This window comes from Pyxicephalus adspersus, chromosome 11 (assembly GCF_032062135.1).
Source record: "Pyxicephalus adspersus chromosome 11, UCB_Pads_2.0, whole genome shotgun sequence".
NCBI lineage: Eukaryota > Metazoa > Chordata > Amphibia > Anura > Pyxicephalidae > Pyxicephalus > Pyxicephalus adspersus.
This window is the reverse complement of record NC_092868.1, coordinates 46,909,153-46,925,852: the sequence shown is the minus strand read 5'-3', so window position 1 is coordinate 46,925,852 and position 16,700 is coordinate 46,909,153. Positions and strand designations below refer to the sequence as shown.

The following is a 16,700-nucleotide window of genomic DNA, read 5'->3' as shown; positions in this document are numbered from 1 at the left end:
TGTGAAGTAAATAAAATTATTATTATTACACAGTATTTATATAGCACCAAGATATTACACAGTGCTGTACGAAGCCTGTAGTCATGTCACTAGCTGTCCCTCAAAGAAGCTTACAATCTAATGTCCCTTCCTCAGTCATTTGTTTTTAATACAAAGTGGGGGGAAACGAAATAACCTAACTGCATGTTTTTGGAATATGGAAGGAAACCAGAGTACCCAGAAGAAACCCACACAAACACAGGGAGAACCTGCAAAATTCATGCAGATAGTATCCTGGAAGAGATTCGAACCTGGGACCTAGTGCTGCAAAGACCAGAGTACTAACCTCTGAGCCACCGTGCTGCCCCTTATGTTCTAATATTATATCTACAGTACTCCCTCTGCACAACAAAATTATTTGTGATATTAGGTAACTAACTTAATACCAAAAACGTGTCCAGTTCATTACCTTATAAACACAAAAAAGAAAATAAGTCCTCCAAATCTATTCTGTGAATTATTGACCCACTCCATGCTCAGAACCACCATGTCAAGTGCTATGTAACTCATTGAGGCAGACTTACCTTCATTACTACCTCTCTATCACAGAAAGGCAATACAAGGTTGAATGTGTTCAGTTTCCTTGGGAAAAAAAAACATCTTCCTTGGTGCAGTACTTTCCACATACCTAGATACAAACGGGGCTTCCCTGCTTGCTTGTGTGCAAAACAGAGACTTGAAGAGGGAAGGGGGCAGTTTGCATGACTTGCAGAATAAATCGTTTGCTAAACAGCTGAGGTTGTGAGTGATCTTAAGGACTGAGCTCTTTCTGCTGCCTCTTGTAACTCTTTAATGACCCAGACAAACTCTGCAGTTGTTTCCTTTTGCATATCAAATCACAGCTTGCTCCAGAAGTTATTGAATTTCTAGGCTCCATAAAGATTTTTTTTTGCTTTGTTTGTGATTAACTTACAGTAAGGATTTTTTACGGTAACGTGACACCATGCTGCCTAATATTATGTTTAAACAAAAATCTGTCCTAATTGCGTTTATTAAAATAATGTACCTGTTCCGACTTACATACAAATTCAACTTAAGAACAAACCTACAGTCCTTATCTCGTATTTAACCCAGGGCCTACCTGTATATCAAGAGCTTTGTATCATCGGGATTACACCATACAACCATAATCAGCAGCAAAAAATAAAACAGGAGCTATAAAGTGTTTATTAAACAGTTAATAATAATTTTGTATTGATGCGTTGAACTGAAATCCTCAAATTGTTTATGTTGATGATGTTGACCATACTGTCCTAGCTGACACACCTGCTCTGTTTCTGCAGACATACTCATGACTTGCGGATCCACCAGCTGCAGGTCCGGGTCAGTGGTTGGGAACAAATCAGTGCAGTGTCTGTGGATAAAGTTGGCATATTTTTCCGTTATGCAGCACCTGATAAGAATACATCTTCATCTTCGGTAAGACTTTAAAGTAATCTTTGTGATGCCATAGCAGTAAAACCCCATTCACACTTACCTGTTTAAATACCAGGCTTGTATTATATTTGTGTCTTTATTTTTGTTTTGTTTTTTATTGAATCAAGATTAATTGGTACTTACTTATGTAATTTTGTGTTTTAGGTTGGAAGTCCAATCAGTAGAACCAATATAATACATCCCCAAGTCTATGTAAGTTCATTCTGTTTTCTCAAAATTGTGCTCAATGTGTTCTAATTAGGGGCATTAAGCTTTATGGGGTTTATTTATAAAGCAGTTAATCTGACATTCACTGAAACATTGCCTGGTGGAGAATCTTCCAGGTTCATGTTTTTCCCCATGTACCTATTTATTGTACAGCGTTGTGTAATATGTTGGCGCTATATAAATCCTGTTTAAAAATAATAATATTAATTATAATGTTTTTCAAAGGCAATAATAATTTTCCATCAAATAATGTTTTTGCAGTAAAACCACATTCACACTTACCTGTTTAAAAAACAGGCTTGTATTTTATTTCTGTGCTTCATCATATTTTTAAGAAACTGTATTGTATTCTCCACCAGGCAATGTTTCAGTGAATCTCAGATTCACTGCTTTTTAAATAGGGCCCTATATGTAAGCCTCTAGTTACAAAGTGGTTCACTGAATAATATATATTTGTAAATGTAACTTCAAATTTCTGGCTGTGTGATTGCCATATCCTTTTGTTTTACGTAAAGTTTTCAGCCCTCCCTCCAGTACGTGTAGTGTTTGCTGTCACTATGGAGGGCAGTGCAAGGAAAGTGATCACCGTCCGCTCATCTCTGATTGTGAAAAACAAGCTAGAGATCCCCATGGAACTTCGACTGGACAGCCCATCTGCCCCAGACAGTAAGTATCTGAAATCTGAGACCTAATTTAGTTTTAGCTAAGCAAATACAAGAAAATATTCCATAAAAAAAGCAAAGAAAATTTGTAATCATTTGACCACATTTTTGTAAATATATGTGGAACCCCCTAATTGCAATTTATCATTGTAAGTTCCCAGTGTTCAGTGGCGATAACAAAAAAAGTAACTAATTACTTAATCACAAAATGTTTACCTTATAAGGCTATGTACACATGTGCAAAGGTTCTCTTCTGATAATTGGCTCAGGGATGATATTGGATGAGAATCTGGCGTGTGTATGGACGATGAACGATCATAATGAAAGTGAAGGGGAGAGAGCGGGGCGGGGTGCCGCTCCGACGTTCTCTCCCCTCCCCTCTCCATAGAGCAGAACTGTGCTGTATGTAAAGCGCTTGTTCATGCATCGTTCAGTTGTTTGTCATTGGAAAGAAGTGTGATTATTTCATGTGTGTGCTTAGCCTAAGTCACCTATGAATGCTAGTAAAACAATAATAACTCCAGTTAGATTTCATGTTTTTGTTTTTTTTGGTAAATATGCAGCATGGGGGCCCTTAATATATTTTGGCTCTGAGCATATCAGGGTCCAAGAGTCCAAGTGAAAAATATAGGAAGAAGATCAGATGTGAGCTGAATAGCAAGCTAAGTATTGAAGTATCAGGATAGAGAAAATGTCTTGTTTATTCAAATCATTTGATATTTCATTTATAGTGAATACTTTCCTTAAACATTATCAGTTGTGGATACCCAATGATGCCAGAGCATCTACTGAGTATATTTATTTCACTTTGTTTACATTTTAAATTTCCAAATGGGGTAATTTAGTTCAATTGACACATATGGGAAAATTACAAATTCTCTGTTTCATTGCTTTATGACATAGCTCTCTGCTTTGTCCCCAGAGCCAGTAATACTTCCTGCAGTGATGCCTGGAGACTCATTTGCTATTCCTCTGCACCTCACATCCTGGCGACTACAGGCCCGCCCCAGAGGAATGGGTGTATTTTTCTGCAAAACTCCCATTCATTGGACAAATGTTACCAAGACTGGGGAAGTCTCCAGCAGTAAACGGGAGTGTCACTCTATGGATTCTGAGAACAGCAGATATTTCAGGTAAGGACACATTATCTTGGGATTTATTATAACAATAATATTAGTGTGGTGCAAGTGCAAAGGCAAGGCATCAACCATGGACATTCAGAGACTGGTGGAATGTAGTTTGATTGGCTGCATAATAAAACATTGAACATAAAATGTCAATAAACTGTTTGCAGTGTATCTAAAGCCTTTTTTAATGCAGCAGTGAAGGTAAAAACCCATAGATTTTTTTTTCTGCTGTTTGTTTACCACTGGGGAGATATTCATTTAATTTATGTCTAGGAAGTGAAAGTAAAATCTCTTTTAGTTGTAACTTTTCCTGTTTCATTGGCTACAAAGAATGTTTGGTTTTCCCACATTTTCTGTCCTTGTCATCTTGTTCATCTAAATAGAGATAGTAGATATCTCTATAGAGGACAAAGCAATCAATATAACGCCAATAGAACTTCTAACCCTTCTACAAATGAGGAATGTTTAGTTACATGTGAATACATATATAGGTCTTATTTAATAAAACTGCCCAAGACTGGAGAGGATACACTTTTAGCAAACCTGGATCACCCAGGATCCATTCCAGGTTTGCTGGATTACCCAGGTTCACTGCTGAAAGTGTATCTTCTCCAGTCTTGGAGGGCTTTAATAAATCAGGCCCATACTGTCTTTATGTTTTTACACAGTCTGTAATGTCTGTTCTTTGGTTCTTTTAGGTTCTGTGTGGCTCTGAAGAAAGAAAACTACCCGGATTATATGCCCTCAAATATTTTTTCAGACAGTGCTAAACAAATCTACAGACAGCCAGGTCATACCATCTACCTTCTTCCAACGGTAGTGATTTGCAACCTGCTGCCTTGTGAACTCAACTTCTATGTGAAAGGCTCCCCTATAAAAGGAACACTGAAACACGGGAAGGAGACAGCATTGCCTACAGCTGACACTTCCCAGAATTTTGAGCTAGGTAAATCTCTAAAATTCTATAAACAAAAATGTAAACTTTTTAGCAGAGAAAACAGCTATAGTGAGGGAAAGAAGTATTTGGTCCCCTGCTGATTTTTTACGTTTGTCCTCTGACAAAGAAAATGACCAGTCTATGATTGTAATGGTAGGTTTACTGTAGCTGTGAGAGACAGAAAAACAACAAAAGAACCCTCAAAATCCAGAGCTTGATGTGCATTGTAATGAGTGAAATAAGTATTTGATCCCCTATCAACCAGCAAGATTTCAGGCTCCCAGGTGTCTTCACTGTATGGAGGTAACAAGCGGAGATTAGGAGCACCCTCTGTAAGGGAGTGCACCTAATCCAAGCTTGTTACAGTACATGTATAAAGACACCTGTCCACAGAAGCAATCAATCAATCAGATTTCAAACTAGCCACCATGGCCAAGACCAAAGAGCTGTCTAAGGATGTCAGGGACAAGATTGTAGACCTACACAAAGCTGGACTGGGCTACAAGACTATCGCCAACCAGGTTGGTGAGAAGGTGACAACAGTTGGCGCGGTAGTTCGCAACTGGAAGAAACACAAAATAAAAAATGAGAACGGTGACGAAGCACCCCAGAACTACACGGAGGGAACTTGTCAATGATCTCAGGGCAGCTGGGACCATAGTCACCAAGAAAACAATTGGAAACACACTGCGCTGTGAAGGCCTGAAATCTTGCAGAGCCCACAAGATCCCCCTGCTTAAGACAGCACATGTACAGGCCCGTCTGCAGTTTGCCAATGAACATCTGAATGATCCAGTGAAGAACCGGGTGAAAATGTTGTGGTCAGATGAGACCAGAATTGAGCTCTTTGGCATCAACTCAACTCGCCATATTTGCAGGAGGAGGAATGCTGCCTATGACCCCAAGAACATCATCCCCACCATCAAACATGGAGGTGGACACATTATGCTTTGTAGGTGTTTTTCTGCTAAGGGGACAGGACACCTTCACCGCATTAAAGGGACAATGGACAGGGCCATGTACCATCAAATCTTGGGTGAGCACCTCCTTCCCTCAGCCAGGGCATTGAAAATGGGTGTGGATGGGTATTCCAGCATGACAGTGACCCAAAACACATGGCCAAGGCAACAAAGGAGTGGCTCAAGAAGAAGCACATGAAGGGCCTGGAGTGGCTCAGCCAGTCCCCAGACCTTAATCCCATAGAAAATCTGTGGAGGGAGCTGAAGGATCGAGTTGCCAAACATCAGCCTCAAAACCTTACTGACTTGGAGAGGATCTGGGAGGGGAAATCCCTTCTAAGATGTGTGCAAACCTGGTGGCCAACTACAAGAAATGTCTGACCTCTGTGATTGCCAAAAAGGGGTTTGCCATCAAGTACCAAGTCATCTTTTGCGAAGGGATCTTATACTTATTTCACTGCTTACATGCACATCAAGCTCTGACATTTGAGCACTGGGTTTTTGAGGGTTCTTTGTTGTTATTCTGTCTCTCACACCTACAATAAACCTACCATTACAATTATAGATTGGTCATTTCTTTGTCAGAGGACAAACATACAAAATCAGCAGGGGATCAAATACTTCTTTCCCTCACTGTATGTAATATGTATTTCATCTGAATATTTAGCTGTTTGGCCTTAATAAAAAAAAAAAGATATTTCACAAATGTTTAAGCAGAACTACATTGAAGATGAAATACGGCCAGCAGGAGGGTTGTTTACTGCAGGAAGGACAGATTATGTTGTTAAACTTACTATATCTTGATGGTCTTGATAATTTTATCTGTACTTGGTACTGTAATAATTATATTCCTATTCCTGTAGCTGTTTGTTACCAAGGCTCATATTATGATGTATTTAACAGGAATTGCACTGGAAAACTTCTCACACTGCAAGGAGCTGCTCATCCCTCCCGGGACTCAGAATTACATGGTGAGGATGAGACTGTATGATGTCAACAAGAGGCAGCTAAACCTCACCATACGCATTGTGTGCCGAGCAGAGGGATCATTGAAGATATTTATTTCTGCGCCATATTGGTTAATCAATAAAACAGGTTGGTCACGTGAGACTGTGGATTTTTTTGTTTTAATGCTCTGATCATTTTTAGTTTCAGGGCAACTCAAGGGATAACCCTAGGAAAAAGATATACTTGTATACATGTAACAAACAAGAGGATGTATAAATAAGTCTATACATACAGCAAGTCAAAGAAGTTTTTTGGTTCAAATTGTACAATTGAAAAAAATGTCAGTATAACAGTTTTATTCTATCATAGATAAATTGATGGACAAGTGTTACATTATAATACTTTGTGTACAACGATTTCAAACAAAAATACTAAGAAATTAGTTTGTTATTGATTGTTCATTGGTAGATAGAATGGAATAGAATAGGGTCTTATTCACAATATCTGCTTTCTCGGGAGACATAGGAGGGTCATGTATCCAAAGGCTCAAAAGTTAAACCAGCGGTAACCCTATCCATTGTGCACTTGAACCTGACACAGTAGCTGGTAGAAGTCTATTGCTATAATTGTGACATTTTTTCAATTGTACTTTTTGTACAAAAAATAAATGTTTTTCTTTTTGTGTGAATAGACTAATTTACGCATCCTCTTGTTTGCTACATGTATACAGGTAGTCCCCAGGTTACATATAAGATAGAAACTGTAGGTTTGTTCCTAAGTTAAATTTGTATGTAAGTTGGAACAGGTACATTATTTTAATAAATGCAATTAGGACAGATATTTGTCTCAAAATATCATTATGCAGCATGGTGTCAGTTACTGTAAAAAATCCTCACTATGAGCTAATCACAAACAAAGCAAATAAAAATAAATAAAAACTATATGGTGCTAAGGCAATCACTAGCTTCTGGAGCAAGCTGTGCTTTGATATGCAAAGAGAAAAAAACAACTGCAGAGTTTGTCTTGGTTATTAAAGACTTACAAGATGTTACAGATAAGCTCAGCTCTTAAGATCACCACAACCTCAGCTGTGTTTAGCAAAAGATTTCTTCTGCAAGTCATGTAAACCGGCCCCCTCCTCCCCCCTTCAAGCCTCATCATGCACACAAGGGAGTAGGGAAGCCCCGTTCGTATCTAGGAGTCGTCCATATATCGGATGTTCTTAACCCAGACACTACCTGTTACAAGCGTATATTTTTCTAAAGACTATCTCTTTAGTTGCCCTGAATATTAAGATATTAGCAATGGCAGCCACTATAGTTTTTTGAAAAATGTACTGTAATGCAGATGTAGTCCCAGAAATGTTTAATCAGCTCTCAGTAACTAATCTGGTCATGACCCCTCCTCTTTCTATAAAGAAACTTGTTTTTGTTGTTCAGAAATTGGCTGGTACTCAGCTATGCCATCACTGTGTGTGAGACCACAAAGCACCCTTCTTATTAAAAGCGTAAGCTTTTCAAAGCAATTACTAGTCAAACAATTACATGCAAAGTACAAGGCTAATAAAACCTTGAAAAATGTGTGGCTTTAGCTGGGCATTGTCTTTTTATAAACTAAAAATATGATTAGTTAAAACGAAATATATATTCTTAGTTCTTACTGCAACAAAATGAACCTTTGTTTTGACCCTTCACCACAACAGACTGATTTTTGTTTTTCCTTTCTCAGGCCTGCCATTGATCTTCAGACAGGACAATGCAAAAACAGATGCGGCTGCTCAGTTTGAGGAACATGAGCTTGCCAGAAGCCTGAGTCCTCTCTTGTTCTGCTATGCAGATAAGGAACTTCCAAACCTGTGAGTCTGTTTATATATAATTGTGGCTATGGCCTTGGTCACAGTGGTCTGAGTCGTATGGTAAAAACATGATTTCCTGCTTGGTGCTATGATCAATGACCATTGCTTGCATTCTAGGAGCAGTGTTGTTGGTCTTCTTACTGCCCTGTCTATAGTTATTATAAGGGATTACTAATGTCATCAGGCAGAGACCTAGAAAAGGAGATTATGCAGTTTTTACAAACTGCAGCATATTTCCCCATATCTGTGCCTGTGACCCTCTCTTTCTGACTCTAGAATCTAAAGGATCCTTTTAGATGTTGTGATAATTTCACAGGAACTAAAAGGAAGAAGAGAATTGGGGGACAATTCATGCAACATAGTACAAAAGTAGCCTATGTCAAGGAGAGAGAGAAAGACACAGGATATTAAGGATACACATGTTCAATAATTGTCATTAGAAAACGAACCACTAATGACAGATCAACGACTATGCATGATTATTTTGAACAATCGTATTGTGCACAATTCTGTACATGCTGTAACGATACAATCTTTCAAATATAATCCACCAATAGTGTACACACGCTAGATGCGATCATTTGAATGATGCAGGAAGTGACATGTAAAGGAGAAAGTGTATCACAGAACAATCCACAATCACTACACAACCGTAGACACAATAGATAGCGAACAATAGTTGCCCAATCAGATCTGCCAGGACGGTCGTTCTTTCCTGCGACATTCCTCATTCATCAGCATCGTTGGCCAGTGGTTGTGCACTTTTTTAGTTTACAATCATCGGATGAACAGTTGTTAGTCATTCGTTACCAACGATAATTATTGCACGTGTGTACGGAGCCTTACTTTAGCTGCTGTCTGAAGATAAGCAATGTCCAGCAATTGTCATAATTTCTAGTAACCACATGATCAGACTTGTTCAAAGCATACTCAGTGCAACTGAAAAGGACATCAAGCCTGTCAAACGAATGCCCAATAGAAAGCTGGTATCTTGGCTTATGTTGCAATACTGAATTCTGTTTATATGATTTATCCACAGCTGTACAATGAGAGTTGGGAAAGGAATTCACCCTGATGGAATACCTGGGTGGTGTCAAGCCTTCTCTCTAGATGGAGGAAGTGGAGTGAGAGCCTTGAAAGTTATCCAACAAGGGAATCGACCAGGACTCATCTACAATATAGGTGCTCACCTCTGCCCTTGCTAAATCTTTATTCCTAACCTTCATTACATAAGTGACCCCCCTATACAATATTATACCTTTACACTTGACATTACCTAGGTTTCCCTATATTTATCAAATCTGCACTTCAGTTATACCTTATTTTTTCCACGGGCTCCTTTCTGAAATAGCTTACTCCTATTTTAGTGCATGCAGTCAGCTTTCCACAGCATGTATTAGAAACTGCAGCAAGTCTGATAGTGCTTGTTTTATTTTCTAGCTGGAGCACATCGGGAATCACATAACAGTTTCCTTCTCAGTTTGACTGCCCCTGGGCCAACTCTTTTTTTTTAATTGGATTTTAGATCCAGTTCCAAACCACAAAAATCTGCTGATTGCTCACATGCCAGTTTCACTGCTTACTGTCTCTGTCAACTCTGTCTTAGGAATTGATGTTAAGAAAGGCAGAGGAAGGTATATAGACACATGTATGGTCACCTTCGCACCCCGCTACTTACTGATCAACAAATCATCTCACAAACTTGCCTTTGCCCAAAGAGAATTTGCAAGGGGGCAGGTAAGTGTGCATATATAAATTATAAAAACCTCCATGTGTGGCTGCCAAGTTATTACCTAATGTACTCAATTGTTTTTTTTTCCAGGGCACAAACAATCCTGATGGCTATATTTCCACTCTCCCCGGTTCCAGTGTGGTGTTTCATTGGCCAAGAAATGACTACGACCAGCTGCTGTGTGTACGACTCATGGACGTTTCTAACTGTACCTGGTCCGGTGGCTTTGAGGTCAATAAAAACAATTCCTTTCATATCAACATGAGGTATGTGTAAACAAAAATACTTTTAGGAGCGTGTATTGTAATTGTGCATGGGTTCAAGACCAGGTAGTGGGCTTTCTTTTTTTATTTTGATTAGACAGTAAAATAATTATTAAACTCAGTAGCTACACGCATACACCTGAGCTTAAGAAGATATTAAACCATTTAATATGACAGTGTGAAGTAGGATTGTGCTTTTATGTACAGCATCTATAAATACCTAATTCTGTCTTAGTAACTCAACCATTTAGGTTCTAGCTTTCTTTGGATGCCAGGGAAATATGTATTGTGTTTCTGCTTTTTAAATAGCTTGATTTGAGGACAGGGTTGGAGTGTTTGTTGTGGGAAAGAAGGTAAATAATACAAACACAGCTAGTTAACCAGTCCCCTTTAACCCAAATGTTTTACATGGGAAAACGTCATTAGAATCTGTAATTTATTTGATCTTTTCCTAAATATTACCAGGGATACCCTTGGAAAATGTTACTTTTTAAGAGTTGAGATTACTCTTCAAGGAGCTACATACCGGATATCTTTCAGCAACACAGATCAGCTGCCTCCTCCTTTTCGAGTGGATAACTTCTCAAAGGTGAACAAATTGTTTAATTTTACTGGCTATATGTAATAAGGAACCAAGCAAATCACTAATGTGATCTTCTATAAATTTCTTTTTGTAAACTGTTTCATTAAGAGACTTTTTTTTTTCTAAAGCTGATAAAATATTATTCTATTATCCTTGTCTCTGATTTATACTTACCATACAAGTAATAATATGATGTTTAAAGGTATATATATTCTGTATGTCTAGGTTCCAGTTATGTTCATGCAGCATGGAGTAGCGGAGCCTCGGTTGCAGACAGAAGTGAAGGCCGCCAGCTCCCTGGACTATGCATGGGATGAGCCCATACTTCCCTCCTACATTACACTGACTGTTAAAGGAGCCGGCTCTTCAGAAATAACCTGCAACATGAATGACTTCCAGGACAGCAAGCAGCTTTACTATGAAAACTTCATCTACATAGCTGCCACCTATACATTCACTGGGTACAGTCATGTGTTGAAAAAGTATAGTTATATACTGGCCTATGTTTCTGTTTTTTTTGGTGGGGATTGAGTATTAGCAGAAACATATCTACTAACATTACATATGAACACAAATGTACGTGCAATGTTTATTCAAATTATTATTGCCAAATGTCTTCCTTACAGGAGTCAAGAGGGAAATGTTCGGCCTGTTAATCAGTCTAAAAATGTTATTTACTCAGAGCTTGTCCTGGATGTTCAGCCCAAAACCCACAGAGTGATCCTGAAAAAGAAGGTACAGTTTGTATTCATCATGGTTCTGCAATAATGGTCATAGAACAATTTTGTATATTAGTTGTGATAACAAATAAGTGGGGAGGCAAACAACTAAGCAATGATCAAACCCATATGGATAAGTTTCTGCAGCTGCTCAGCTTTCTTCTTCTTTACTGCACAGGAAGTGGAATGATCACCTTGTGTGTGCTACAGTAAAACATTGTCTAGGATGAAAGAGACAAGCTGAGGTGCATTGTCTAGGAAGGAAAGAGGTCTCACGCTGTTTGGAGGGGTCATCTGCTTATCTGTGGGTACTGGTGAAGTGCCCATACATGACAGGATTATTGGCAGTGAAAGATCATCTCATACCCATTACCCAATATACAATTTGGGCCATTGATCATTTTTGCGCTTGTAATCCTGGACAGCCAGTTGCCACAGATTTGCAGAGCTCTGCAATTGATTTAATACTAAAGGTGCAATACATTTTCTTCCTATAGAGAGGCATTGTTAAGAAGTAGTCAGGTTTCATTTTGTTTACATACAAAAGAGGTAACATTGCACACCATCTGATCTGCTCTAGAATTTAGCACCAGGATCTTAGGTAGCAGTAAAGTGTCTCTGTCACTGCTGACAGAACATTTGTGCACGGGATTAATGATGTGCAACTTCTACTTTTGGCTAGGATGGAAAATTTTGATTGTTTATATACATGTACACTTTTTATTTATTTAATTTTGATTTTTACATTTTTCTTTTGATAAAAAGGGGCAACCTCTTGACCATTATAGCAATTAAATTTTCTCAGGAGGCCTAATTGTGAATCAAACCTGGAAAGTTTTCATAAACTAGTACCTTTAAATCTCCAACCTGCATCTGACAAGCAGCTGTTGGAATTTTGTTGGTTAACATAGGGTAACTTTTTCCTTAGAGATCCTGCTGGATCATTAATATTGTAGTAGTAATATCAGCATTCTTATAAGTTTGTGTCTTACTATTACCTGACATTTCTAAACCCATGCTAGAATATGAGCAATTAGGTTTTATATTAATACACCTTCATAGCTTCTTTTATGATAAAATAGTGTTAATAAATATATTTACAATATACATCTAAATCTAAAGGATTTCATTAACCATTGGGACTTTAAGGGCCAGCAGATTCAAAATCCACAATTATCCAATGATTATAAAACATTTACTTTATTGAAAAAGTTTTATTTGTTAATGTTTTTAATGCCATTCAATGTGAGAGTCTTGGTGAGGTCTGATATGACAGCCCACTAGCAGCAAGAGCTGTTGGGTGCCTGAACTCATGTTGATAACATAGGCAGACTTTCAGTTTATAGGTAAACTGAACAATATCAAAAACAAAGCCTTGTAATTCATTACATAGTCTTAACAGAACTTGAATCTGTTTTGCAAGCACAGAAATGGCTTGGGCTATCAGCATTGGGCTAGGGTCAGAACAGGAATTGCCCAAATTCAGGCAACGTTTTACCTCTGAGAACTGGGGAATATAATTTTTCTTAGACAAAGCATCATGGACTGAACAAGGAAGTAAATATACAGAGTAGATAGGTAACCCTCCATGGTAATGATAATTTTAGATTTTCTATTCCTATCTAAGCTAATTTGTACAGTAACTTGTTCTCTTTAAGCAAGCATAACTTTGCAGGGTTACATTAAAAAGAAGATTTGTATTTGCTTTGTTTTTTACATTTTTTTTTAAAGAGGAATTGTTACTTATTTTTCTCTGAACCCAGCATTTGTGTCAATAGGACAAGGTCACCTTTTCACCTCTATATTTACAACCTGTAGACTGTCAGAAGCTGGGAAACTTTGGCACTTTTGTCTTAAAGGTGAAGGGACTACTAAAATTGTGGAATTATCCCCAGAACATTATGTAGGGGAAATTTTCCAATGTGGACACCTGTTTTGGATAGGGACAGCTGTCTTAGAGCTGTCAAACTCTACCAAAAACCTAAAAACTAGAAAAAAAGTTTTGGCTATGCATATTTTAAATGAGAAAAAAGTCAAAAATATATATTTAGGATTATTGGTATACTATTTTAAGACTCAATTAATGTGAATCCTTAAAGAACCTAGAAAACCTTTGCTATTAAAAAATAATGTATTGTACTGAATGGGTGTGTTTCCTGCACTGTATATGACAGGAGCCAGGCAAGAGGTCACAACTTTGGCGAATGACTGGTACTGGAATGCTGTGCCATGAAGGATCTTCACCTCCTCATAATCCAAATAAGCCATCAAATGTGCGATCACAGGAGTCCTCTTTAGTGCTGGACATTGCCGGACTAGCAGCAGTTACAGATAATAGGTACAGTTTTATTATATTATTATTATTAATTTAAATTTATATAGCATATTGCACCAGCATATCACAGAGTTTTACAAAGTCACTTTACAAACTTTTCCCCAAAGGAGCTCCCACTGTTATGTTCCTACCATAGTTATACATTTTAAACATTTTTTAAATCCAGTTTGTGGTGGGAACTTAAATTACCTAACTGCATATCTGGTGGTAGTAGGTTACATTCAAATGAATATGTTCCTGTAATGTAATGTTGAAGATGTTTTACATCTGTTCTTAAGTGATGAAGCAGCCTGGAATTAGTTCCTTCATAATATTCCTTCTCTGTCCTTTGATAGCTCAGGGGTCAAAGAGACTCCTTATTTCTTTTTATTAGGTGTAGTAAAAGAATTAGTTGGATCGCCTGTGCTTTGTATTATAGCTGTGTAATACTCAGAATTTCAAAAAAGTTTTTGGGAGTAAAGAAACTTTTATAAATGTATGTAGCTGTTTAGGTATAAATTCAATTTTAAAAAGTGAATATGTGAAATAAGCAGCTTAGATAGGGAAACATGAATTTAAGTAGGTCTCAGTTTTTTTCACAAAAAAATAAATAAACTTAGGTTTTATTCTCTTTTCCATTGTAATTATTTTGTTGTTATATTACTTTTAGGTATGAGCCGCTAATGTTAAGAAGACCGGATCGGAGGAGGAGTACAACTCAAACATGGTGCTTTAGGGATGGACAACTTAGCTGCAGTTTATCTGGATTGGTTGTCCAGGTCAGTCCACCATCAATTTTCATTACAGATAGCCAGGGTTGCTGAAAACCCATATATTCAATAATTTGTTACATAGTAGGTTTAGCCTGGTCCAAACAAATCCCAATTAGATCCACAATCGGGAAAAAAACGTAATCTGTGTTCCTTGTTAGAGAATATACTATTTTCTCATTCAATTGTAACGATTGATTATTGTTGCCCAGATCAACAATCCATACATTTATCAATTTCTTAAAATTTGAGGATCCTTTAGAAATGTATATTCTTTGGAATATATATTTATGGTAAATAGAATTTTCCTGTTTCACCTGTTACTCTTGGGATACTAATTTATTTCCAACTGTAATTTACATTTTTACTGCATTTATAGTTTGTCTCTCATTTTTCTGTTCCGTTTCAACTTGGCTGACAAGCTATTTTGGACATTTGTGTAAACTTATGTATACAAAGTGATTACATTCCCCCTTAAATAACTATAGTGTAATTAAATCTTTTAGTTTTATTAACGTAACTGCCTGCCTTTCATTATGTAACTTTCTGAGTGTTTATATTAATAGTTATAGATCATCAATTGTTAGACAAATGATGTCAATGTTGTCTAGCATATGTGTGTATAGAGTACTAGCAGTTGCAAAATAAGAACAAATAACCCATGGTTTTTAAATTTCTTGTTAGGAGCTGGCTTTGTGTTTGCAGATATGTAGTAATTGATTTTATGGGAACATGAAATCAATGTCAAGTTCCAATTATTCCAAAGGTTTTTTAAAAAAAAATCATTAGCATATTATGGGGGTGAAAAATACAAGCAAGCTAAACTGTATCTCTAAATTGAATTAACAGCTATTTGTCTCACTGTCTGTTATGTTGATATTGTCAGCTTATAACATTGTTTTGTATTAATTATTTATTTTTATTTTTTATTCTTGTGTTTATTTCAGGCTCGGAATGGGGTGTCAGGACTGTATGATGGAGCAGAGGTGGTTCTTGGACCTGATGCCTCTCTAGGTCTAGTGGGCCCTGTCCCTAAAGAGCAGCAGTTTATAAACCAAAAGATGAGACCAGGTTCTGGTATTCTGTCTGTAAGAGTTATTCCAGATGGACCCACAAGAGTCTTACAGGTGGATCTGTATGTTTTGTTACAATGTTTGTTGTCTGACCGATGTTCTAAATGTTAGATACATAGGTTTTGGTGGACTTCCTAATTGTTGATGCATTATGGACATTTTATAATCATTACCAAATTCAAAATGACAAAGTATAAATAAAAGTAATGCTTCAACACAGAATTGGTATGCTGCATTATATGACATTTTTGTTAATAGATTTTGATAGAATTTACCTGTTTTTCCACTGAAGGCCAAACTAAACTTTTTACATAGGTAGTAGAATAATGTTAATAACAGATAATAATATTTGCTTTCCAGATAACAGACTTCAGTCAGCGGAGAAACAACCGTCTTTCCAGCGAAATGGATGAACTGGCTCAGTTAGAGCTGAGGAAATTCAAAAGTCCAGATGTAGATCAAGAGCTAGAGGTCAGCCTTGAACAAATACAATATTGTCCAAACTCTCATAGCTAAATTTAAGTTATACCTATTATTTATCTTCATCTGCAGGTTACAGTGAAATTACAGGAAGGAATAGGCATTTCACTGATTAATAAAGTTCCAGAAGAGCTTGTGTTTGCAAACCTCATGGGCATTGATGTCCATTACACACATCTGGCTGCAAACCAGGTGCTGGAGCTCAATATCCAAAATGTACAGGTACAGTGTACTTTTCCTTTTTTTTTTTTTTTTTTTTTTTTAATTATTTTTTTTGTATGTGTTTTTTATTATAAATCTGCAAATTATTCTATTCAGGTCAACACCATAAATATTGAATAACTTACAAATGTTTTTTGTATTTAGGACAGACTGGCAAGTCAGTCCATACAGGTTTTATGCTTGTTTCATGTCTGTGACCAGGTAGAAAGTGACGCAAGGTGTTAGCCCTGTAGTTTACACCTTTAATAAGTCAATAATGGAAACACCTATATATTATTTTACAGGTTCACTTTAAAGGTTGTCCACACAGAAGCAGGCATTTGTGGTTTTTGGACACTCTGCCTCTCTTAACCCCTGATGGTGCTAGTGACAA

General features: G+C 37.2%; 1 protein-coding gene across 2 annotated transcripts in view; it reads left to right on the top strand.

Moving 5' to 3' along the window:
• The window catches only part of VPS13D (vacuolar protein sorting 13 homolog D), a 135,553-nt gene that overhangs the window by 49,435 nt on the left and 69,418 nt on the right, over window positions 1–16,700 (top strand). For both annotated transcript variants that reach the window (XM_072426241.1, XM_072426242.1), the window contains 18 exons: window positions 1,323–1,458; window positions 1,621–1,668; window positions 2,199–2,349; window positions 3,268–3,478; window positions 4,171–4,418; window positions 6,272–6,463; window positions 8,045–8,171; window positions 9,211–9,353; window positions 9,778–9,908; window positions 9,994–10,169; window positions 10,632–10,755; window positions 10,975–11,210; window positions 11,376–11,484; window positions 13,643–13,806; window positions 14,453–14,561; window positions 15,500–15,679; window positions 15,986–16,096; window positions 16,178–16,327. In XM_072426241.1, the coding sequence (XP_072282342.1) occupies window positions 1,323–1,458; window positions 1,621–1,668; window positions 2,199–2,349; window positions 3,268–3,478; window positions 4,171–4,418; window positions 6,272–6,463; window positions 8,045–8,171; window positions 9,211–9,353; window positions 9,778–9,908; window positions 9,994–10,169; window positions 10,632–10,755; window positions 10,975–11,210; window positions 11,376–11,484; window positions 13,643–13,806; window positions 14,453–14,561; window positions 15,500–15,679; window positions 15,986–16,096; window positions 16,178–16,327 (2,746 nt within the window). The remainder of the gene's footprint in view (window positions 1–1,322; window positions 1,459–1,620; window positions 1,669–2,198; window positions 2,350–3,267; window positions 3,479–4,170; window positions 4,419–6,271; window positions 6,464–8,044; window positions 8,172–9,210; window positions 9,354–9,777; window positions 9,909–9,993; window positions 10,170–10,631; window positions 10,756–10,974; window positions 11,211–11,375; window positions 11,485–13,642; window positions 13,807–14,452; window positions 14,562–15,499; window positions 15,680–15,985; window positions 16,097–16,177; window positions 16,328–16,700) is intronic.